This window comes from Amphiura filiformis, chromosome 18 (genome assembly GCF_039555335.1).
Source record: "Amphiura filiformis chromosome 18, Afil_fr2py, whole genome shotgun sequence".
Classification (NCBI taxonomy): domain Eukaryota; kingdom Metazoa; phylum Echinodermata; class Ophiuroidea; order Amphilepidida; family Amphiuridae; genus Amphiura; species Amphiura filiformis.
The window spans coordinates 10,381,376-10,406,657 of NC_092645.1; the positions used below are offsets into that span (position 1 = coordinate 10,381,376).

At 37.1% G+C, this 25,282-nt stretch overlaps 1 protein-coding gene across 1 annotated transcript; it reads left to right on the forward strand.

Moving 5' to 3' along the window:
* Positions 1-4,839: 4,839 nt before the first annotated feature.
* On the forward strand, positions 4,840-17,848 carry LOC140139830 (peptide chain release factor 1-like). Its single transcript, XM_072161574.1, is given in 9 exon segments — positions 4,840-5,007; positions 10,310-11,534; positions 12,978-13,066; positions 14,045-14,228; positions 15,290-15,453; positions 15,768-15,783; positions 15,786-15,824; positions 15,827-15,883; positions 16,729-17,848. Coding segments are annotated over 8 exon segments (1,857 nt in total). The 5' UTR covers positions 4,840-5,007; positions 10,310-10,591; the 3' UTR covers positions 17,094-17,848.
* The last annotated feature ends 7,434 nt before the right edge of the window (positions 17,849-25,282 follow it).

The window sequence follows — 25,282 nt, forward strand, 5'->3', positions numbered from 1 at the left end:
TGCTGAGTGTAGGCCTATGAACATGAAAACTACTGAGTAGTGCATAGCCTAATTGTTTATGCTAATTATGTGACAAGGGATTTGTGATATTCAAATCATTAAACGGGATAAATCTGTTTCTTATTTTTCGTAACAGGGTTAGAAAGTTGGGGTCAGGTTGACAATTTATTTGGGAAAAAATGCACTTTTCGCCTAATTTTGAGCTTGAAAAGCCATAACTCCTCAATGGTATGAGATAATTGTGATGCTTTTTGTGTCTTTTTGTTCAGTAGGCTATTTCAATAGCTAAATCATAGCCGATCAACAATTTAGCAGTTGCAAGGTCCAAAGATTTACATGATTCCAGGTTATTAAAGTTTCATGTAAGCCTAAAATGTTCTATTTAAAAAAACCTGATTGTTTCATTGTCCTTATGCTGGTTTCATACTACCCTGCCGCTTGCCGCTGAGCGGCGTGGCGCACGCGTATTGCAGACAAACGGACACAATCAAGGCTTGTCATTGGTTGAAACGCCCTGCATATAAAGGAAGAAAGAAAGAAAGAAAGAAAGAAAGAAAGAAAGAAAGAAAGAAAGAAAGAAAGAAAGAAAGAAAGAAAGAAAGAAAGAAAGAAAGGAAGGAAGGACAGAAAAAAAAAAAAAGGGAGGGAAGAAAGAAAGAAAGAAAGAAAGAAAGAAAGGAAGAAAGAAAGAAAGAAAGAAAGAAAGAAAGAAAGAAAGAAAGAAAGAAAGAAAGAAAGAAAGAAAGAAGGAAAGAAAGAAAGAAGGATGGAAGGATGGAAAGAAAGAAATTTGACAAAAAATTTGTCATAGCATATAAAGGAAGAAAGAAAGAAAGAAAGAAAGAAAGAAATGAAGAAAGGAAGGAAGGAAGAAAGGAAGGAAGGAAGGAAGGAATGAAGAAAGAAAGAAAGAAAGAAGGAAAGAAAGAAAGAAAGAAAGAAAGAAAGAAAGGAAGGAAGGAAGGAGAAAGAAAGAAAGAAAGAAAGAAAGAAAGAAAGAAAGAAGGATGGAAACTTGAAGAAAGAAAGAAATTTGACAAAAAAATTATTGTAAAGTTGAATTTAACAGACTATGCTAAAACGGCCTAAAATTTCCTCAGACCTGAAGGAAATTCTCTCTGCGCCAGTGATGAAATGCACATAGTTTCACTGATTCCAGTTTGAAAGATTTTAAGTCATACTATATACAAGCAAAGTTATGCAATTATGTGTAATAAGCCGGAGCTTTAAGTTAAATTTACAATACCTACAAGGACAAATGAATGGTAAAATGCCAAACAGACCTCAAAAATAAATAAAATGCATTCAGTATTTCTTACTATTTCCTCTCTATATATAGTAATGTTGCTATATAGTGTAGAGCATGGATTTGGATCATTACTATAGTATTATAGTCATGATAGTAGGCCCAGGCCTAGTTTGAAATTTTCCCTTTTTGATAAACAGAAATATAGGCCCTATACTATCATTAATAATACTAAATCATGATGGAGATTTTGTTGAAGAGGTGGTGTATAGGCAAAAAATAATGATAAAGAAATGTATCTAATTTTTAAGTTCTCACTGTTCATCATATATTTACAATGGAGTATAGGTATAACACTATTTATACCCGGTATTTATATCATCAGCTATGTCAGAAAATATTGAAAGTGCTTTGTTAAACTGGAATTTACATTGTACATTTAGGCCTGTAAATTATCCAACACAAAGAAAATATTTTTGGAATTGTCAAGTTGTGTATAGGCTCTACATGCTGCATGAATTATAAAATATTACATGTAAAAAACCACCACAGATTTGTGCAGACTTATTACAAATTGCAAACTAGATAAATAAACCATCAGAAGTAAATCCGTGGATAATAATTCCCCATTCGTGGTTATCATGAATGAATAGAGAAGTTACAAACACTGATAAGTAAACATTCCTTGAGCAAATAATAACCTGAATAGATGCATTCTGATATCACATCCATAGCTGCTCTGTGCCTGCATGAATGAACTCATACACAAAATGTACCAGTATAGTATATTATAAACTGAAAATGGCAGCTTTTGAGCCTCAAGGCAGACTTCTCATTGGCTATTGTTGGTCAGTCAGTAAGTTTAATAGGAGTGGCTTAGCTTGGCTTTGTGAATCCACACACGCCCATTTTGGAAATGGCATATAATGTGACTGTTATGCCGAGATTTTTCAGATTTTGGCGGCCGATCAGTTCCCAAGCCCCCCCTTTTGGCCAGTCAATCAGTTCCCAAGACCCCCCTTTTTGACCGGCCAATCAGTTCCCTAGACCCTCCTTTTTGGCTGGCCGATCAGTTCCTTAGACCTCAAGTTCGAAACTGGCGGTGGCACACCCCTACCAAAAAAAAATTCGAGTGCCCCCCCCCCCGGGTTCTGCACCAGGCGGTGTCGGTGTGCCCCGTAGCGCCGTCACTGCATAGGCCTATGTTTTAGTGCCTACATTATTTTATAGGGCGTGCAACTGCAATCACAGGCGGCTCAGTCCATGGAGCTTCCATCCAGGGCGCACACCACCAATAGCGCGTCCCATTGAAATACACGTGAAAACACGTCTCTTCTTTGCCCGATTTTAGACCTTTTCGGCAACAAATTGAACATAAATATACCACCAATCGATTGCAAATCGATGAAAATTTAATATATGTTTCAATGTACGGGTAGTCTTCCGATTAGATTTCAAGATATGGGCGTTTAAAGAGCACCATGACCATTTTCGACCCGTTTTACCCTGAAAACCCGTTTCTGGTCATTTTCTCAATCCGAGGGCCTACTTTTTCAAAAATTGGATTATGCCCCTTTTTTGGGATCCAAGTTCGTGTATAGGTCTCAAACTTTTATTAAAGCTATAACATGCTTCTCTTTTTCCTTACAAGCCCACAGAAAAGCCCAAAATACCTCAAAAAAGATTTCATTTTTACCGGAACTCATCCAAATTACATCGCGCGCGGAGTGAATTAGAGGTGTGCGCCCTTATAATGCACATATGTAAAGTCGATTCTTTTCGTCATAGATTTGCAAACTTTATTAAGTTTTGAGTTAAACTGTCAAATTTTATTGCTCTAGGATAAATAGATTTAGAAAAAATTACATTTGAAGTCATGTGTCCAATGCAGAAAATATACAGTTTTTGTGATTTTGACCATTCTAGCAGTCTTGGCCATTTTCTTCAAAAATGCTACTCGCATCAGCGTCTTTTGAATGGTATATTTACATTTTATTTCTTTAAACGTAATAAAAGTAAGTTTATACATTTTCTACACATTCATATTTTTATATTAAGTATCATTTTGCCCCCCCCCCCCGAATAAAACTGACATTTGAGTCGTTTTAAGGACACGTGCTAAAATTTAATCATGATATTAAATTAATGAAAACTCTCAGAACGCCGAATTTGCTTACTTTTTCATCACTTTAATGAACTTTAACAATATAAATTAAGAAATTTAAATAACATTTTCACTATAAAACACTTTAAAATCATTAAATGGCTTTTAAAGTTTTAATTCAGATCGCAAAATTGAATTTTACACATATCCGTCCTGTTTTTGACACGATTCCTGTAAAAACCTTACTTCGGGCCAATTAAGCCTATTATGCCTTATAATGCACATATGTAAAGTCGATTCTTTTCGTCATAGATTTGCAAACTTTATTAAGTTTTGAGTTAAACTGTCAAATTTTATTGCTCTAGGATAAATAGATTTAGAAAAAATTACATTTGAAGTCATGTGTCCAATGCAGAAAATATACAGTTTTTGTGATTTTGACCATTCTAGCAGTCTTGGCCATTTTCTTCAAAAATGCTACTCGCATCAGCGTCTTTTGAATGGTATATTTACATTTTTATTTCTTTAAACGTAATAAAAGTAAGTTTATACATTTTCTACACATTCATATTTTTATATTAAGTATCATTTTGCCCCCCCCCCCCGAATAAAACTGACATTTGAGTCGTTTTAAGGACACGTGCTAAAATTTAATCATGATATTAAATTAATGAAAACTCTCAGAACGCCGAATTTGCTTACTTTTTCATCACTTTAATGAACTTTAACAATATAAATTAAGAAATTTAAATAACATTTTCACTATAAAACACTTTAAAATCATTAAATGGCTTTTAAAGTTTTAATTCAGATCGCAAAATTGGAATTTTACACATATCCGTCCTGTTTTTGACACGATTCCTGTAAAAACCTTACTTCGGGCCAATTAAGCCTATTATGCCTTATAAGGGCGCACACCACCAATAGCGCGTCCCATTGAAATACACGTGAAAACACGTCTCTTCTTTGCCCGATTTTAGACCTTTTCGGCAACAAATTGAACATAAATATACCACCAATCGATTGCAAATCGATGAAAATTTAATATATGTTTCAATGTACGGGTAGTCTTCCGATTAGATTTCAAGATATGGGCGTTTAAAGAGCACCATGACCATTTTCGACCCGTTTTTACCCTGAAAACCCGTTTCTGGTCATTTTCTCAATCCGAGGGCCTACTTTTTTCAAAAATTGGATTATGCCCCTTTTTTGGGATCCAAGTTCGTGTATAGGTCTCAAACTTTTATTAAAGCTATAACATGCTTCTCTTTTTCCTTATAAGCCCACAGAAAAGCCCAAAATACCTCAAAAAAGATTTCATTTTTACCGGAACTCATCCAAATTACATCGCGCGCGGAGTGAATTAGAGGTGTGCGCCCTCCAGGGCGGCTCAGCGGGCTCACCACCCTGCACCCTGCTCATCCCGGCTCACAGGATCTTTCCCTTGTAGTAATTGTCAGTATCATAAAATGCATGGGCATATATATGTGTGTACTGTACTATATACTGTGACTGAGAGAGTAGTAATACAGACTCTTGCTCTAGTATCTCTGGATTGTGTGACTTGATCTATTCCAGCAGACTAGACTGAGACATGAGACTGGGTCTGAGTGAGAGACAGGTCATCACTCAGTCTCAGACTCACTCACATGCTCAGGTAAGCTTAAAAAATAAAAGGGCATTTCGTGATCCACAGCCTCATCCCCTAGTTCACCACTAGTGCCGTACTATTACGCCGACTTTCGTATTCGGCGAGGAGGACGATTTCGACCTCCTGGTTTGTTTACAAACAGAGAGGTAGACAAAAGACCGTCCCGCTTGTCCAAACACTCAAGTATCAGAAGGATGGTCCACAATAGCGTGATTCACGTAACACGAATAGGGATTAAAAAGCTGTCACGTCGTAGAACCATGTGCTTCTATTGTCCAATTTGCCATCAAGATTTCATATGGAAACAGTTCAGACTAGTCGGGATTATGCACTTTCAGTTTCTCACGCTGCTTGAACGGGAATTGGATTGCGTGCTTTTTCGATGTCTAGTGAGCAAATTTCTTCAATATTTTGAGAAAATGATGTCAAATTTTCTATTCTATATTGTTTGGTAATAATGTCTTTTGCCAATAGTATGTTTAAAGTTGTAATTTTGTGTTTTTGATCGCAAAGATCGGATATTTTCGCTTCGATTCAATTCTGAACCCTTCGCAAGGGTGCCGATTTCGCAGAACTTTGACGATAATTTTGCCTTTTGGACACTAAAATGCATTCGATCCTTAATTTTGTTTCAACCGAGTCTTAAATTAGCAAGCACAATAAGGTTGGTACCACTTTTATATACATTGATAAAATTTTTAAGATTTTTTTTCAAGTTTCTAACCGGCGCAAATCGTTAAGTGTGTATTTCCCATTAACATCCAAAATGGGAAATACGAGTCTGATGGACATAGGAACGGCGTCCATGAGACTCAGCGAGTCTAGTTCAGACCCAGTACAGGATCATGTCAGAAATTAATATTTTGTTCTGGGTCTGATTATTCGGACTAGTTCACCACGTAAACTTATGGCTCAAAATTCGGACCGCTCGCCAATAAGTTTACTGCTTTCTATGTTTTGAAATTTGTTGACGGTTTTAAAGATCCCCGATTTCCGGTCGCTTATTTTAGCCGTGTCACGTCACATGCATGACGCTGGTGGGTACCAACCAAACTTCAGAAAAAAAAAAAACCTCGATCGCCGATAACGATGTGATATGGGACTTGTCTGGTAAGCAGGTACGAATTGAGACGTCGTGAATTGAGACGTCGGAGCCGGCCAAACACAGAGGACTAGCCTACATCCCGTATCCTACTATCACTCAAACAAGCAAATCTCTTCACTTAATTCACTCACCTTGCGATCCTACATCATCAGTTGAAACAAACATCTAAGTTTCCAAAAACAACTTTGTCATTCCTCAAAACTACAAGTAACTTCATTAATAAAAATTGAAATCATACTATTACCCGTTATTGAAAATTTTGTTCGATTTATGTGAACCAAAAGAACGCATACGACTCGAGTTCAGTTTACCAAAATGGTAGCTCCTGCCTCCTGGTCACCTCAGATATGACGTCAGTATCAAGCTGCTTATTAAACGGTGGATCGGATTGGTTGAAATCAACGCCACGCTTTTGACCTTACAGGGTCAGAGATAAGCATATATTCATGTATGAAAACAGCGATGCGGATATAGTATCATCACCGGAACTGAGAATTGCGACATTTTCGATGTTTGTACCGGGGATTTCAGACACGGAGACTCCACGGAGATTTCGAAAAATTCGTCCAAAGGTAACCAAAGGGTTGGGGATTGCATTTTTAACTATCACTAAATGTTTCGGAATTGAGGTCGGCTAAAAAGTAGACAGTTTCGGGGACTGTAATTGGTGTACATGTAGATGTCACATTTTGAACAGTGAGCGATAAGTGACCAATTTGATGCTCAGCACAAGTGACTATCTTTACTCAGGGTAGTAATACACATGCATAACTTCATGAACGCAAAATCGGAATCAACTGAAATTTTGGGAATAGGTTTTTTCGTGGATATCTAATGAAAAATGACATAAATACAGGATGCTAGGATCACGACTTAAGTTTTAATTTAACGTCTGAAGCTAAGTTTATGTCTTATGATCCATCTGCAATAGCCATGATTGATAGCGGAACTCTCACATGCTCAGTTAGCCCGAAACATCATGAACGCGGTACCATTTACAAAGCCAGGGCACCCTGAACTCATATGTCATGGTGATGCCATCACACTGACGGCATCTATTTATAGGAAGAATTCAAAACATGGCGACGATAACAGTCACAAGTCTGGTCTTTTAACCTTTTTACAATTTACATCCTCAAATGTGCTCAAAATTTACGAACATGCCCCGGGGAACATACACCAAATATGTTTTGTTTAAGTCTCATCTTCACGTGAGGAATGTTATGTATTTGTTTTTACTGTAAGCGCAACGATGCTTTCTTTGCGAATTGCGCCTTAAAGAACTTTGTAGAACTTTGTAGTAGGAAGTGGTATTTATGAGAAAAAGTGGTATTTTATGTGTACCCTGGAAAGGTTTAAGCCAGGTAGACATCTCAGACCTTCGCTTCGTACCGTACGGAGAAGGACAGTGGAAATCGTAGTGACGGGGGTGTGAGTACCTCGGGCTAATGCTCAATCTACATATCTGGACTGTGAACTTAAGCTTTAATAAGACGGCTTAATTTAAGCTTACCTGAGAGTGATGACCTGTCTCCCAGAACAAAATATTCATTTACTGACATGATTGTGTTCTGGGCCTGACCTGTTTCTGTTCGAAATCTTGATGGCAACGTACTGGACAAAAGATTACATGGATCGAATCCATGGGTTCCTACAGTCACCCATGGAAAACAGGGTACTGAAAACCAGTACACAATGTTCATGGGCCATGAGTTAGTTTGTTTACATTGCAGTAATTCCTTCAAAATAGTCAATACAGATTCCAAACAGATAAAACTTACCTCACATCAGTTTTAGTTGCCCTTAAGGGGGTACTACACTCCTGCCCAATTTTGTGCCTATTTTTTTTTTTTTCTCAAAAATTATAGCGCATTGGTGACAAGTAAGATATGTATGTATTATAGGGGCAAGGACTACAACTACTGCACTGAAAATTTTATTTCAGCACAGACAACAGTTGTGAAGTTACAGTAAAAAATGAGGGAAAACCAATATTTGGTCAATAAATCAATAACTACTTGTCTTGAGTTGCTGAATTTTCAGTGCAGTAGTTGTAGTCTTTGCCCCTATAATATACATATCTTACCTGTCACCAATGCACTATCATTTTGAGAAAATGCAAAAATAGGCACAAAATTGGCTAGGGGTGTAGTACCCCCTTAATAACTCCAAATTGACATGACATTGAATTCTATTTGCTCAATTTCATACCAAAATCAAGGAAAACATGGTTTTGTTATTGCAAAATAACATGAAAATCATACAGGGTTATATCTGGTCACTCCACTAGGCCACTTGAAGTAATCAATATTGGCACTTGAATGGCATGACTCAGTAACTTTCTACCCATTGTAAGACTGATGTGTTGTAAACTTGACTGCATAACATTAAGATTGCCAACTGATGTCCTTTGTATTTGAGTTTTCAATTATGGGAGTACTTCTGTCATTGATGTAAACATTGACCACTCGCCTTTAAAATCTACACGGCAAAGCCTGTTTGTTCCCATATTTATGCTGCATGAATCTTTCTGATACTTGAGTATTTGGATAACAGAAATCATTTTGACATGTCTTTTGTCTACATCTCTGTTTGATCCTCGCCGAATTTGCTCAAGGAAGTAGTTCCAATAATTGGAACTCACAGCTCCGACCGTGAACAAGTCCTCAAACGTTCGAAATTTGTAGTTACTACCACTACTCGAGAAGTCTAGCCATGAATGTGTTCATCGATGAGCTTCACATTCAAGACTGTTGCATTGTAAATCTAGTCAGATTCCCTGAAGCATGACACTGTGTAAACAAGCCTGGAAATATTAGCAGGCACCCACGCCACCCAGGAGCCATGTTCACACCAAAATCCTGTGAACCAAGCTCTAAAAAAGAACAGAGCCTGGTGGTTAAACACCAGCTTTTTGTATTTAGCATACAATTATAATATATATACCGGTAACACTATGACAGACAAAAATAAATTTAAACGTATGTTCAATTATTCCAAAAGCTTCTACTGACTTTCAGCACATACCATAAATATAATTTACTAACCTTGAATTTTCACATCATAGTAAAAATGATGTTACATGTTTCATATTACCAAATTGGTAACATGATATTAACATTTCAGATGAGCATGGAAAGTAGTAGAAATGATACAGAAACAGTTCAGGCCCAGAACACGATCATGTCAGTAAATGAATATTTTGTTCTGGGACTGATTGTTCGGACTAGTGCCCAACATGTGACATTGGTTTTCAGGGGGATCAAGTTATGACCGATATACACCAGGCACAAAAAAAACTCGTCAGTTATATTCATCCTTGCTGTTCAATAACTTGATAATTTTGGATTATTCTGAAATATACATTTTGTTAATTGGACTTTTCTTTCTCATTTGACACCCTGTTCGTGAACATTGAGCAAGTATTGACCAAGATATGCGCCTCAAACTCTCAAACCCCAAAATGAAAAGTTGCAATTTTAACGATTCAATTGTGCCTGTTACACTGTGTGCTTTATTGATTGGCCCGTGGTGCTTGTGTGTAATACAACGATGCGTTCCCATTGAAAGTCGTTGAAAATGCAACTTTTGATTTTGGGATTTCAGGCTTATGAGTCTTATGAGTTATGAAGTTTTCCAGAGTAGCTAGTTGAGCTCAGACTAGTTTAATTGATACACACAGAGTTAGTACCATACTTAATTAATATTATCTACAAACTCCCAAAAGTTAAACTGGAAAAATATAGGTAGTTTCTGTGAAGAGACCCCTCCCCCTCAAGTATAGTTCAAGTCTCTATACTTTATTTAGAAGGCAGATATGGCTATGTGCAAATATAAAATCTGCAACCCCCCCATCTCAAAAAAAAACAACAGCAACAATAGAGTAGTGAATATCAATGTTCTAGGTGGTGTAGTTTGAGGCATGACACCCTGTAAAACCTAAAGTAAAGCAACGGGAATTCAGAAGTAAACAAAGCTGTGATCACATTCACAATGGAATGTGTTGTTGTGAATGTGATGCAATTTAGGGTGTTCTGGTTTGGTCCTACTCAGTTTAGATGTGTGCAGCCTACAAAGTGTCTACCAACAATACTACCAACTTCATTGCTGCCATTCTAACAATACCCATGATTGGTTAGTTACATAATATAATCCTCTAAATAGCCAATCAAAATATGTTTACTATTTCTTTCTTTCTTTCAGATCCACAAAACGACTACAGGTGTGATAATGTGATAACTCTGCATAGCTAGTTTCTACTTGTTGTCTATATAGTGTCCACCATCCTTGCCATATTGCTGCATTTCTTACAGAGACCATGATTGGTTAGTTATATGATTGAATCATCTGAGAAACCAATCAAAATAGAGCTTTTACTCTTAGCAGTTTTGATATGCATTCAGTCCTACTGACTTTTTTACTACCACATCTTTGATTTGCTCAATATAACCCTCTTTGCAACCAATCGAAATAGTTCTTAGAGGAATGATGATGCTTGCAGATGCACCTTCAGTATCCAGGAAGCTGTGCTTGCAGTTTCTAAACAGGTTTTTACATACTCAAAACTACCAGAATTTAGTGAAAATGCACAAATGTATCAGTCATCGCAGTGTTGTATGTGTACGCAGATCAGCATGTAGCCTTTGTGCTCATCCCATATTGGTATCACATGTACGAGGAGGAACACCATCACACAATGATGGTATAGTACTGCAACAGAGCGCCAGCCCTAAATGTAGGCACTACTACACTACTGAAAGATTGCTAGTCAGAACTCCGACCACCTGTTCCAGTGCAAAATTGTTGACACAGACGAACAGTTTACGACGGACAAATGCATTATTACATTCGCAACCTGCTACATGCAACTCCCAACTTAGGAACAGAGATACTCTACGCAAAACAAACTTTATGTGTGACACAAAACTTGCCTCAAGTATTTTTTATTCAAAGGGCTTTCAACTTAAGATGAACACTCATTGTTTCAACCAACCTATAGTCAGAACCTTGTTTCATGATTCTTGTCACAATTTAACAAGAATACACCCAAATGCCTCGGAAATACACCCAAATGCCTTGAGAATACACTCAAATGCCTTGGGAATACACCCAAATGCCTTGGGAATACACCCAAATGTCTTGCGAATACACCCAAATGGATATCACCATGCAATTTTGTCTCTAGCAATGCAACATGGACGGAAATTTTGTGCCAGATATTATAGCAAAAATACTGATTATGAAGACCCGGCAAACCCCAATAGTCAGGCATTCTGTGATTATTTAGCACACCTGATCAGTGAGTATGAGATGGCGGCTAATATGGGTGATAAGAACAAAGAATTGGAGCTGAGGTACATTGTGGATCGCATCAAGGCATTGAATGAGAAGAAAGAGGAGCTGAAGGAAATTGAGACATTATTAAAAGGTAAATTATGTGAGTCGTGTTGAAATGGCATTTGATTTCAAGTGGCATAATATTATGTACCTTTTCACCAGTTGGCTACATAATTGCTAATTAGACGAACAGAAAATTAGTAGTCCAGATGGACAATTAATCTTTGTCAATTTATAGTGTTTTGTAGCAAATTTGGTATCAAATTAGAGCTGACAAGATTCGGCACACAACCTGATCAATCAAATTGATGTAACAAGATCAGGTTTTGGTGTAGGATGGGTTACATAAGTGTGGCCTTTTTATAAACACATCAAAAGAAATAAGTCCCCCTCTGAAAATTCCGTCATAACATCGTAAAGTAAAACTTTGTACCAATAAAACTTACTTTGACATAATTATATGATGTTTACTAAGTGTTTTGTGAAAATGAAAGATGTCCATGACTTCATGGCTGAATGAACCCAAATTGAAGTCAAAAACTGCCCTTTCCAAAAGTCACAAAGTAGGCCTATGCTTGTTAACTGCAAGGCGTATTGGGACAAGGAATGGAACTGGCCATCTTACAACTCACTGTGCTGAACTCTGCACCAAGGGGATTTGCATGGCTGAATGATCAAGAATCGATACACATTACAGTAAATGTTCACTTGGTAAGGATTTTAAACTGCACTCAAACACATGGGGTTTTCCATTAGTAACAAGCCATGAATCAACTTTTGTGATAAGCATAGGCCTACTTTTGAAAAGGGTAGTTTTTGCCTTCAATTTAGGTTCATTCAGCCCTGAAGTCATGGAAATCCCTCATTTTCACACAGCACTTAGTAAACAGTCATATAATTATTTCAAAATTAGCTTTGTTGGTACAAAACCAAACCTTACAATGTTATGACGACATATTCAGAGGGGGACTTATTTCTTTTGATGTGTTTAGGATGTCATCAAACTTTTAGTTTGTTCCCTTTTAAAAATAATCATGAGATTATATCACAGCTTACAAAGAGCTAATTTGTAAACTGTAAAATAATCCGTAAATAAATTCATCAGGATTGCAGAAAATCAGAATACAAAGTTCATTTTTCAAAACCAATTAAATATTGTTCACTGACCTGACAGTTTCGAATATCATGGGCGACATTCTTCTTTAGAGTGTTGAGCTATGTCCACACATCTTCCCCGAAGAATTTTGGACTGTAGAGGGCGCACTACTCGTGGAGATGATGGGGTCATAGATGCGACTTAGAAAATGGGCCCCCTAGAAAATGGGCCCTACTAAAATCTGATCAAGTTGACAACCTTACTGATCACCTCAACAGCACAGACCCTGTTAAATTCACTTACGAAAAAGAACATGATGGTAAAATACCATTCCTCATAGTGAGACGGTTCATTGATACAAAGAACTTTATCTACGGAGTTTACTCTACCGATCCTGATATATTTGTTATTCAAGTAATCTTTGTTTTATTTTTTTAGGAGATGGTAAGGAAGATGAAGAGATGCAAGAGCTTGCTGAGGAGGAAGTAGGAGTGTGCAAGGAATCTATACAAGAATTACAAGATGAGGTAAGGAACTCTGCAGGATGCATGTGTGGAGGGGTAGAAGATGGGTTGTGTGAAGTTTGTTGAGGCAGAGGTACAGGTGTGCAAAGAATCTCTTCAAGAATTACAAGAGGAGCTAAATAACTTTGTGTGTGTGTGAGGGGTGGGATGTAGATGAGAGAGAAGATCCAGAGCTTACTGCTGACGGAATAGGAGTCTGCAAAGGAGCTGTATAAGAATTACAAGATGTGCACTGTTACAATCATGCAATTAGGAAAATACACTTAATTAAGCAAGGGAGTCAAATTACCCTATATTGTGTACAATAACATTTGTTCGGTCTTTATAGATCGTAACTGTGGCTGTGTATTGGAAGATAGCCTCAAAAGATTGCTGTTTAAAAAATCTATACAAGAACTACATGTACAAGAGGTAGCTGGTAGGGAACAGATTTTCCCTTCTGTGTGTGTTGGGTGGGGGGGGGGGGTGTCTGAAGGAAGATAAAGGCCCACTGTCAGAACAAAAATTTATTGGAAACCCCTCCCCTGGAAAAAAATTCTTAATGGCGCCACTGAATAAGGGATGACTTCAAAACCCAACCACTGGTCCACTGCTGGCACCCTGGCAACACCGGTGATTGGGACTAGTTTCTATTGCTCGGAACAATAGAGCATGGCTAAACCACACACACACTGTACTTACAGTATGTCCAGCACCTCCTGGGAGATACTGAAGGGATGCTGCAGCCAAACAAAATTGTTTCGCTTGACGAAGATTGCAATAGTTGGAGAAAGCCGACTGATGATGATGAAACCACCGGTCCTGCCTGCAATCTGGCGATAGATCGGCAGTTGGGTTTTGACGCGATCCATACAGAGATGAAAAAAATTGCTGAAAAAGAGGTAGAATTACAAGACGAGGTAGGAACTCAACACAGTAGACAGGGTGTGTGGAATATTTGTTAACATCCTCTTCATTACTGCTTATCTTCTCTTCCAACAGATAGTGTCTCTCCTTACACCACCAGATCAAACAGATGAACATGATATCTTACTGGAACTCTCTGCAGGAGTAGGTGGACAAGAAGCGATGCTCTTCACTGGCGATATGTTCAATATGTATGAGAACTATGCAGCCTATAAAGGATGGAGATTTAGAGTGGTTGAGTACCACACAACAGACATAGGTATTTATATTTCTTGCACAGGTACAAGGCTGGAAAATGTTTATTTTCTGGGAAGATATTAAAGCCAAATAATACTCTTAAGATCACCATATCCTTTGTGTAAAACTACACTGAATTAGCCTAGCACAGAAATCTTCTGTTCAGGAATTATTCATCTTTATTCCGTAAGCTGCTTAATAAGTCAATCTAGAGTCTTTAAACAACTCATGAATGTCTTACACCATGGATATACACCAAATATTTCCCATAATTTATTATATATTTCTTACAGAAGGAGGGAAATTTCTCTCCAAATCCTAAAATTTCCTTGGAATTAGCCTGCTTGATATCCCATTGGGGTTGCACGCCATCATATACCCAGCATTTCCCATCATTTCTTATATATTTCTTACAAATCCTGACATTTCCTTGGAATTAGTTCTGGATATCCATTTTGTCCATGCCTGCATGATATCCCATTAGGGTTGTATGGCATGTACGTACGCTGTTAGTGTTTTCAGTAATTGACTAGTCACCACTAATTCATAAACAGTTATATAATAATCTTGGCAAGCTTGTTTACTTATCCTCGTGTCTGAGCCATGCTCTATTTTATTAGGCAATAGAGAATGCTTTGAAAGAAGTTACTTTTTTGATCACTCCTACAGCTAATGCCATGGCCATGCAATGTGTTAACATCTGCGGTGCGCTATGTGCGACCATAACGCATTACAACACCAATAATGGAAAATAGACTGCTTGTAGGCATAAAGTTCCTGGCCTTTGGTCAAATTTATGGGGGAAACCATTCAAACACTTGTAGTCAAACAAGTAAAAAAGCAGACAATGCAGGATGTTAAAAAAATGTATTGTACAGATGTAGGTAAATTTTGGCAAAAGTTACCAAATCCAAACTATACAGAAGCATGAAACCCACAAAACGACAGGGACCATCAGGAATAAAGCAAACAATACAAATGTGCATGGAGCAAGTGATGAATATCACTGTGCACCTGAGCAGACAAACTATACCAAACAGAAAAAAAAAAAATCGTTATTTATTAATTTGTTATCTATCCCAGGTGGTGTAAGAGGTGCTATCGTTAGTATTAGTGGTCATCAAGTGAACCGTTACATGAAGTATGAGGGCGGTGTTCATCGTGTACAGAGAGTACCGAAGACAGAGAGATCAGGACGAATGCATACGAGTACCATGACGGTAGCTATACTGCCGCAACCTAAAAAGGTAAATACTTGGTGAAAATAGGGATGGCTTTAAAACAAAATTGCTGGGTTATACCACCGTCACCCTGGCCAAAGTGGTGATTTGGCCTGGTTACTCTTTTTCGTAACAATAGAATGCGGTTAAACCGTAGTTTCTGTCAGGGCTCCGGCAGTTGCATTGTCAAGCCATCCCCCTAAAATTGTAATGGATGCAAAATCATTTCATTTTGGCATTGCTAACATTTATTGCATACACACACCTACTCAAGAGACATCACTATCAATTACAGATTTTTTTTTAATGCCACACTTTCATTTCTTTAAATTGCATTTTAGATTGAAATCAAGATAGACAAAAAGACCTTAGGATAGAAACCTTCAAGGCTAGTGGTGCTGGGGACAACATGTGAATACCACAGACAGTGCTGTTAGAATAGTACACTTGCCAACAGGTAGGTTCACACAATACAATATTTACCTTGAGAGTAAGAGACCTTCCAAGCAAGAGGTGCTGGAGAAAAACATGTGAATAATACACATAGCACTGCTATGGTTCACATACCTACAGGTAGGTGTTCACCCCACACACTTGAGAGTAAGAAACCTTTAAGGCCAGTAGTGTTTGGGGACAACATATGAATACCACAGGCAGTGCTGTTAGCATATTACACATACCTTGAGAGCTAGAAACTTATAAGACTGGTTTGCAGTAATCTGTGATTCACCAGTATTCAGATGATCATTGCTATATGATTTTGTTCAAAATATTTTGTGGAAAAATTTTTCTGTTACTTCAAGAATCTTTTTGAAAATCACCACTAAAATTTGAGAATGAATTTGCAGATGTGCAAGAATCATTTAAAGAATTGATTCGCAGGTTAACAGCAAAGTTTGAGAATTGTGCTGTTTATTCATGCTAATTTTCAAACCCTGAAATTGAATTATACTATCCTGCATCCAATTGTGAGTGTTGAGAGGTGGCAAGAGTGTTATCAAAGCAGACTTTCTCAGATTGTTCGACTTACATAAGGGGGAAAAATTAAACCTCATAATACAGTGTATTGATATATAATGGCATGCACGCTGCTGGGCTTAGTGCTTACATTAGTTGTGCGTTAAATATGTAATACGTGACTGGCGAATGCTTATGTGAATTTACACAGTTGGGACGCACACAGTAACAAAAGCGGAATAATTTTCGCCTTATATAAGCTGAACAAACTTTAGTATTACCTTACACGGCAAGATGCACCAAATCAGACCTTGCTAATGTACCTCTTTGTTGTCTCTTTCGCAGGTGTGAGTGTTGAATGCCAGCAAGACCGTTCTCAAATCAGAAACCGTCAGCTCGCAATGGAAATCCTACAGGTACGTCGCTACAACTTAACACTACAGAGACATGTCAAAACAGAGCGATCTCTACGTAAGGATCAGATTGGCTTGGCGGAACGCTCAGACAAGATCCGCACTTATAACTTCCGCGACAACAGGATAACGGATCACAGAGCAGGAATAACCGTTCATCATCTGGATGGATTTTTGGAAGGAGAGCAGGAACTGGATGATATGATTGATAGTCTGCTTGAGATGGATCAACAGAATAGACTGAGAGGCTTGATTGAAGAGTTTATGGAATCTAAATCAGGGATGGCATTTAGTTAAAGCCAGAGGATGATTTACTCACTCAAGTCCATTAATCCATCATAAGTCCAAACTCATATCCAGACTCATCGTAACTCTAACAAATATATAAAATCCTGTGGAAGATTTACGATGGATTTGGCACTCGATGATATTTATAGGAGTTTATACCGGATGTGTAGCCAGGGGGGGCAGCTTCCCTGTGTGAAGTTACCCCCCTGTGAGAAGTCTTATCCCCCGTAAGCCTATACCTCTACCCATGTGGATGCTGGCAACCCTGCTAAATAAGATTTGTAGGCCTTTTTGTACTTTTTGGCCCATTTGTTGACAATTTTCATCAAATTGTGCCCTCCTTGAAGTTGAAAGTCGACTTGACTCCCCCTTTGCCCCCACTTAATCTGAACATGTCCTGGCTACATCACTGGTGACTTCACTTGTAAGTCCTGGCTACAGCACTACCAAAATTACCCAATTACCCCCTCTTGACACCTTCCAACAGAGTTTTTCAATTGAGTAGCATATTATTGCCTGGAGTGAAAATGGGTAATTCCAGTTGAAATCCATACACCTCCTAATGACTCTATGGAAGGGCATGGCCATAATCTTCCATACAGCTACTGTCTGTTCAATTAGCTTAGATTCATGTATTTGAAAAAATAAAAAATTGTGGTCAAACTCATTTCAAATTCCAAAATTCAATTTAAAATCCCATTAATTATTTCTTTTCAATTCTGCCTCATTTTAGGCAGTAATACTTGGGTCCACCAAAAGGGTTCGCGACCAGTGTTTACTCAGAGGCTGTATGTCTCAAATTTGGCCCAGTGAAAATTATATTTGGCCCACAACAATTTGCAATGCTGTATTACAATTAGTCAATTTGAGGAATTACTGAGACAAAATTGAGTCAATTTTGGGGAGAAATGCTTCATTTGGCGCACTCAATTTCCAGAGAGAGTAAACACTGTTCGCGACCCTTTCACAAATCGAGTGGGAAGGTCCATTCTCAACTTAGGGCATAGACCCTATCACAAAGCGTACACAATGTGAATAAATTAAAGTGCCATATCAAAATAAAATCCTGTAGTTACAGTTTCTAATTTTTTCTTGTAATGTCAAGCGTATAGACCACTTGACATCACTGTTTATCAACAAAGGCGAGGGACTCGTCTATCGATATGCTCGAACGAGCCGCTACACTGTTCAATGGCTTTCCTGTACTATATGAAATGTGGCCGGCGATTTAAAATGCACGTGCCCTTAGCAGACTACGATGCGTCGCGCACTGCAGGGCAAAGAACAATTGAAATTGCCATAATCGCGCGCGATACTGCCGGGCAATGACGCCAGATGCCAAGTGGTCTATTAAGTTCAGCCGGGTTGGTAGACACAATTTATATTCAGGAAGGGCATTTCATATACTGGCCAAGCTATTGGGGATTTTTGATTTCCACAACGGATGATTCTGCGACGGTAAAACACCAACTTTGTCGCACGATGGTTGTCAGACTCGTGGCATGTTGTAGAATTTGGACAACAACGCAATACAAAGTCGACGATGACAACATTTGGTGTTTAGCCATCGAAGAATCATGCGTCATGGAAATCGAGAACTCCCTATAGTAGAATTAAAGGTAACAATTCAGTAAATTGTGAAAATTATGTTTTGTTTGAATTATTAATATAGTCCAGATGAAAATCTCAAATATGTTCTTGCATATTGTATAAAATTGTTGAAGCATTTTTGAGTAAAAGTTGATCACCTAGGTATCTTTACTAATTTGGACCTGCTTAATCTAAAAATGGTGGTGAGCAACAGTTATTTTGAGTCTATGACCCTCAAAATGACCCCAGAAATTACCTTACGACTCCCCTCGGTTCTAGTTGAAGACCCAAGCTATTATTATGTTGTTTTTGATTAACATAAAAATACAATTACCATATTCGTTCCAATAAGCGCCCATGCCCCAATAAGCGCCCACCCAGGGTTTTTTCAATTTGTTAAAGGGTACCATCAATGTTGAAGTGACGGATAGACGTCAATACAGTGAAATAACTGGGGGATTAGAGAAGTCCTGTGTAAATTTGCAATGTATTTTCTGCATCAGAAAAGCTACTAGAACGTCTCGGGACCCTTTTATAACGTACATAGATTCATCTCTAATAAACGCCTGTTAGGAAAAAATTAGATAAACCATGTAAAAAATGAGCGCTCACTCAAATGAATACGGTAATGCAGTACATACAATAGACCCTCTGCAACAGGATATATTGGTAGTAACAACTATACTGCACCAAAAAAGTATCCTTACACTTGGGGGAAAACCTAAACCATATTTGGGTAAATTTACTTGTTTAATAGATGGCCATGTGTTTTGAACTTGCCACCCTAAGCGTTACATCACAAATATTATGAATTTTTACACCAATCAAGTTTCAAATTAGAATATCTCCACAACTATCAACCCTAAACTAGCAAAAGTATACATTTTTGGAAAGCTGAAGGCAAAAGCAATTTAAATATACACATTTCAACTCATTGTACAGGGTAGAATAAAAAAAATCCAAATAAAAAATGGGTCACTTAATGCATTGCTTATTTAATACTAACTTGCAGTTATAAACTGAAAGTAAACTACATTGATTTGGTTAGAGGTTAGGGGGAGCCTACTGACTTTGGAAGAAAAAAATCACAGCTGTTTGGTAATCTCGGATACAGGGTGTCCCAAAATATGTTGTAATTTTTTTACAATTCAACATATTTTGAACTGAAACATTTTACCCCTAACCCATACAAAAAAAGTAAGTCCATATTTAGATTCCTCATCAAATTTCCTCTAAAAAAATGTAAACTTTGACTATGATAGGATAAGCAATTAAAAATGTACAGCAACTTTCAGATTTTGAAGACATCTGCATTGCTTACTACAGTGTTTCATATGAAAACGGGTAGTTTTGTACATAAAAGTTTGCATTTATAGACTAAACCAATCATAAAGAGTTCAAAATGATTAAAAACAATTAGCAGAATTAATAATCTTTCAAAAGAGCTCTTAACCATGTCTGTAGCCCATATGGATGCAAAGATATAATCAGTTGATTCAACGCGCACACACAAAATCTTTATTTCCCATAGATTTTGCACATACCGCCACCGCCTCATCAACCACCTCGGTCATTCTGAACTCAAACGACTCTAACTCCACTATCTTAGCTGATAAACAATTCTCCTTGGGAGGTCTCATTTAGCTACAAAATGACACCAAACACACTTCAATACCTTTTGTTTAAGCAGAGATATAACAATTTGAACGAGTCTCGATTTGGAAAAGCGTAACAAAACCACCATTTTTGGGTGGCGAGTTCAAAAGCAGCGTGGCCAGATGCACTATCTAATTCGCACATTATGACACCCCACTGAATCCAATGTGACAAAGTTACAAGCAAAGTTGAGAGAACTGTTTAAAATCTCTGTTTATCAAAGTTACAAGCATTTGATCAGACAAAGGTCCAGTTATAGAAGTGACAAACTGGCCTATTCAAAACTCTGCGGACTGCACAGGTTTGAGAGTGGTGAATGGCTAATTTATGTGTGCCTTTAATTTAAAACAAAAGGAACAATAGAAAACTGAAACAAAAGAACTGACAAATAAAATGGAGGTTATGAAAAGTACAGGGAAGTAAAAACTGAAATAAAAACTGCTTTAAATAAAGCTAAACTGTGTTGTCTCTTTGTTGCGCTTGTTGGAAACCTTTTGCGTCTTGTATAGGCCAGTTTGTCACTTTTAAACCTGGACCTTTGTCTATTCAATTGCTTGTAACTTTACTTCTTGAGATCAAATTGGATGTGATGTGGTGTCATAATGTGCAGGATTAGATAGTGCATTTATTAAAAACAAATTTACCCAAATATTGTTTTGACATAATGTGCAGGATTAGATAGTGCATTTATTAAAAACAAATTTACCCAAATATTGTTTTGATATTGTGATTATTTTTCCCAGTGTAAGGATACTTTTTTGGCGCAGTATATAAGGGTTTGAAATAATGATAATTACTTAATCACCTGTTCTGATGTATATAGTTCTCTGGCACAATTGAAACTCAAGCCTCAGTGGGAGGTAAGATTTGACTGATTATTTGTTTTACTTGACCCAAAGGCTGACAGTAAAATTGTTCACATTTTTTTATAGCCTAGCTAAACATTGTTCGAGCCTGGTGGTCCCATTAGGAGCGACGCAAGCGTGTCTGCACATGGAGCAACCATTTAAACAAATGGCAGTCATGTTGGATTCAGGGCTGTATTTCATGATAATTACTTAATCACCGCTTGAAATCACAGGGTTAAAGTTTATACAGGGGTCAAAATTGTTCCAATATCACAATAAGGAAATAGTTAATTGTACTATGTAGGACATTTTTGTTACCCATTCAGTCCTAATTGATTATTACTGTTTTGTGCTGTTTCCATGGTGGTAACAAAATATCCTACATAAAGTATTATTCAGATTTCCTTTTATAAATTAAGCGTACTGCTCGCCGTCCAGCGCGTATTATTTTGCATAAGGTCCAATGCACACGCTTAACGTCGCGCACGTATACGCTGATGGTTAAGCTGTCAAAGGAACCTTGGAAAATACTTTAGTGCAAACTATTCTTTATTTGGATTGGTATATCAAGAACTCCCAGTTGTGAAAGATATTAGGTAAAACAATATACAGGAGTAAAAAAAAATTATCAATCCTAGCTCATCCATTTGAAAAACACATTCCATCTATGTAATTGTTTTCTTAAATCTTCCACAGGGATAGTGTGGATTTCAAATAGAATAGCCATTAAATGGGGCAACCTGCTAATGATAAAATAAACATCTCAAAAAAAGTAACTAACCCCCCTTTAAATAATTGCCATTATTCAAAAAGGCGTTAAAAAATGCGTAAGCAGAAGTTATTTCTGCGCATTTTGACACCTCACTTGATACGATAGCTCAGAAAACAATAAAACACCGGTTAATTTAATGTAGTGAGGTCCAGATTTGAAAGTTGCACTTACATATTTTTACAATACAAAAACACTCAGATATCATTATACAGATTTACTTCCATTACACTGAATGCAAAATCAATAGAATATACTGTAACTTCCAAATCTTGGGCTACATTGATTTAAATGTACGCTGTGACGTCAATATTTAGTCAATTGCTACAAATGAGGTGTCAAAATGTGCAGAAAGAAATTCTGCTTCCAACGCATTTTACAGATTTGTAATACAATCACCCGTTTTTGAATAATGGTCATTAGTTAAGGGGGGTTAGTTACTTTTTTTGAGATGTTTATGATAACCCAAGAACCCAATCACACAAATAAAAGAAACTACAACACTTCTTTTCATTGCAGATGACATACTATAGCAGAAAGTTTAATGGAAACTTTATGGTATAAGAGCACAAAAATAAGTTTCTATCATTCATTTAAACAAACAAAAGTTAATAAGCACAAAACGTTGGTCTTCATAGAAGATCATTCACCATTTACATGTTTCAATATACGTAGTAAACCTTAATTTAAAATTGCATCATCACTAGTTTAATATTAAATAACACAATACAATCGTTATAAATCTTTTTTCCAAGTTAAGTCAATATGTTGTTATCTTACATTCATAATATAACATCATGCTTTCTTCACAATGGTTCCCATTATTTAAAACTCAATAATTATTCAAATACCAACCTCAAAGTGTAAGTAATCAACCCATATCTGAAACCATATAAATGCATTCTATAATATATGAGTGAAATTCAGACTGGTAAATTGCTACTACGTGTTTTTTACTATATAAAGTAATAAGGCCCATGAAAGTCAATTCCGAGTTTATCGTCCCTTTTTTTTCCCCAGGTTGGTGAGGTGACTTTTTCATTTTTCATTATTTCATCAGATTTCATTATTGACCTAAAATGCATGTTGATTTAAAGCCACACTCATACATGTTATTTATAAACATGTTTTTATACAGGTAGGGACTAGAAAAGTTAGAAAAAAGCCTGGTTTTGCTTCCAAGTTATGAATTTATATGTTTTACAAACAAAAATATATGTTTCCAATTGCTAAAACTGGTGAAAACACTGATACTTTGAAAATAATGAATTATTTTGGCATTTTGAAAATTTGACGCTGGTGTTTTGGTTTCCAAAAAGTGACGCTGGCGGGGACGATAAACTCGAATCGACTTTCACGCGCCTAAAGCAGCTTTTTTAGATCGGGAACAAAGGTTTCTTATGGGAGTAATGAGCTAATTTTGACTCCCTCACAAGAGTTAAACTAAACTGGCCTCAAAAAGAAACTTATAATTTTCATAAGGTCATATCTTAAAATCCTCTCCATAAAAATGAACAAAAATTGCACACAGGATTACTTCAATACTCTACTCTAAACACTGGTCAGTAACCAAACAGTTGTCCAATTGACACAACAGCAAAATGCACTGACATGGAACACCTTCCTGGACCAAATTCACAGCCCAACAGATTTCTATGGCTGGGTTCCAATTATTCGCCTGTGAATGTGGTCCCGGAAGCTGTTCCGTGTCAGTGCATTTTACTGTTGTGTCAGTTGGACAACTGCTTGGTTACTGACACATGTTTAGAGTAGAGTATTGAAGTAATCCTGTGTGTAATTTTTGTTCATTTTTTGTCATAAAATTTGTATTATATCGTGAATTTCAAAAATTATTTGATATCAGAAAGACATTATTCGTATTCAGAATGCAATTCGATATGTCTGATGTGCTCTCATGTCCCACAAAAAATACTGTAGAAACGCTCATTCCAGATCCCTTAAAGCACATTTATTTTTACTTTTACATTAATTCTCACAATGCTTGGCAACAACTGTTTTTCATTTATAATAAAAATACGCACCACTCACTTGTCCTTAGATAATCAGATTATAAAATATGACCATACTTCAGGAAATTTAGACCTTTATTAGTATAACAAAGGGAGGGGGGTGCTAAAATTATTAATTCAAATTCCCTCTGTTGACTAGATCAGGCCATTAAATTTCCTTTTCATAACATATTTGAAGGGTCGGTGAATTATATCAGAGAAGATGAGAAAACACCATTATGCAGTAAAAGGAGGATTAAACTATCAATTGTTCAATATCACTGACATTCCAAGCACAATTACCGATATTGTCATTAAATTGCTAAAGCATTGTGGGAGCATTGGGAAGTATGGTTTTAAAAAAGTGCAGTGATTTACAGTGTGCTATGGGCAGGCATCAACACTGTTACAGCTGTTCTCTCTGACCTATCAGGGAAATTACTTATGTGCTTATAAAATAGCGCTTAAATGTTTTACTAACAAACAAAACCATTTTTATCTCAATTGGGAATTTGTAATGCAGATATCGCTTACTCAGGTGCAGTTGCAAGTAAAATAACCTTATTACGGCCAGTCATTTGGTAGTATGCAAATACTACATGGTTTGAAGGGAAATAGGGGAAACTATTTTTCCAAAGGTACTGGCTACAGGCCTACCACCCCAAACCCGACAGATGAGGGGTGGTAAGCCTGTAGCCAGTACTGAGGGGAAAATAATGACCATATTTCCTTGAGAATACCATATAGTATTTGTTTTATTACACCTCATACATATTTATGAGAGAATGACACCAATTCATAACATTTAATAAGAAAATAGGCGCCTTTGGATTTGAGAGCCAATCCCTTCTCCTCATAATATGTCTTGAGCAGCTTCACAGCTTTATGAATCATAAACTGGGTGTTTCAAAGCTCTCAAGCATCCTGTGGAATTAGCTCTGCAATATCTGCATCTGACAGGGAAGGACTTCTTTCCATGGACTCTTGCCATTTTTGTTGTTGCTATAATAAATTGGTTAATTCCTGTTTTATCATACGGAGAACCATGATGCAATATAAAATGCCAAGTCCCCACCTTCGCGATTCGAAAAACACGCTAACGAAAGAAGGTAGTACAAACTTTTGTCTCTAAGGATGATATCGTGAATGGAGGAAAAACTATCGTCCGGTAAGATAGGTCATTCTGAGGATACAATGTACTGATAGGTCTATCTACTTGGGTTGTGCCAAGTTGCGATTGACCAATGAATTGGTGTCATGAATAAGTATGAGGTGTAATAAAATATTGTACTTCAGTGTATTTAACAGTGAAAAAGTAATAGAACA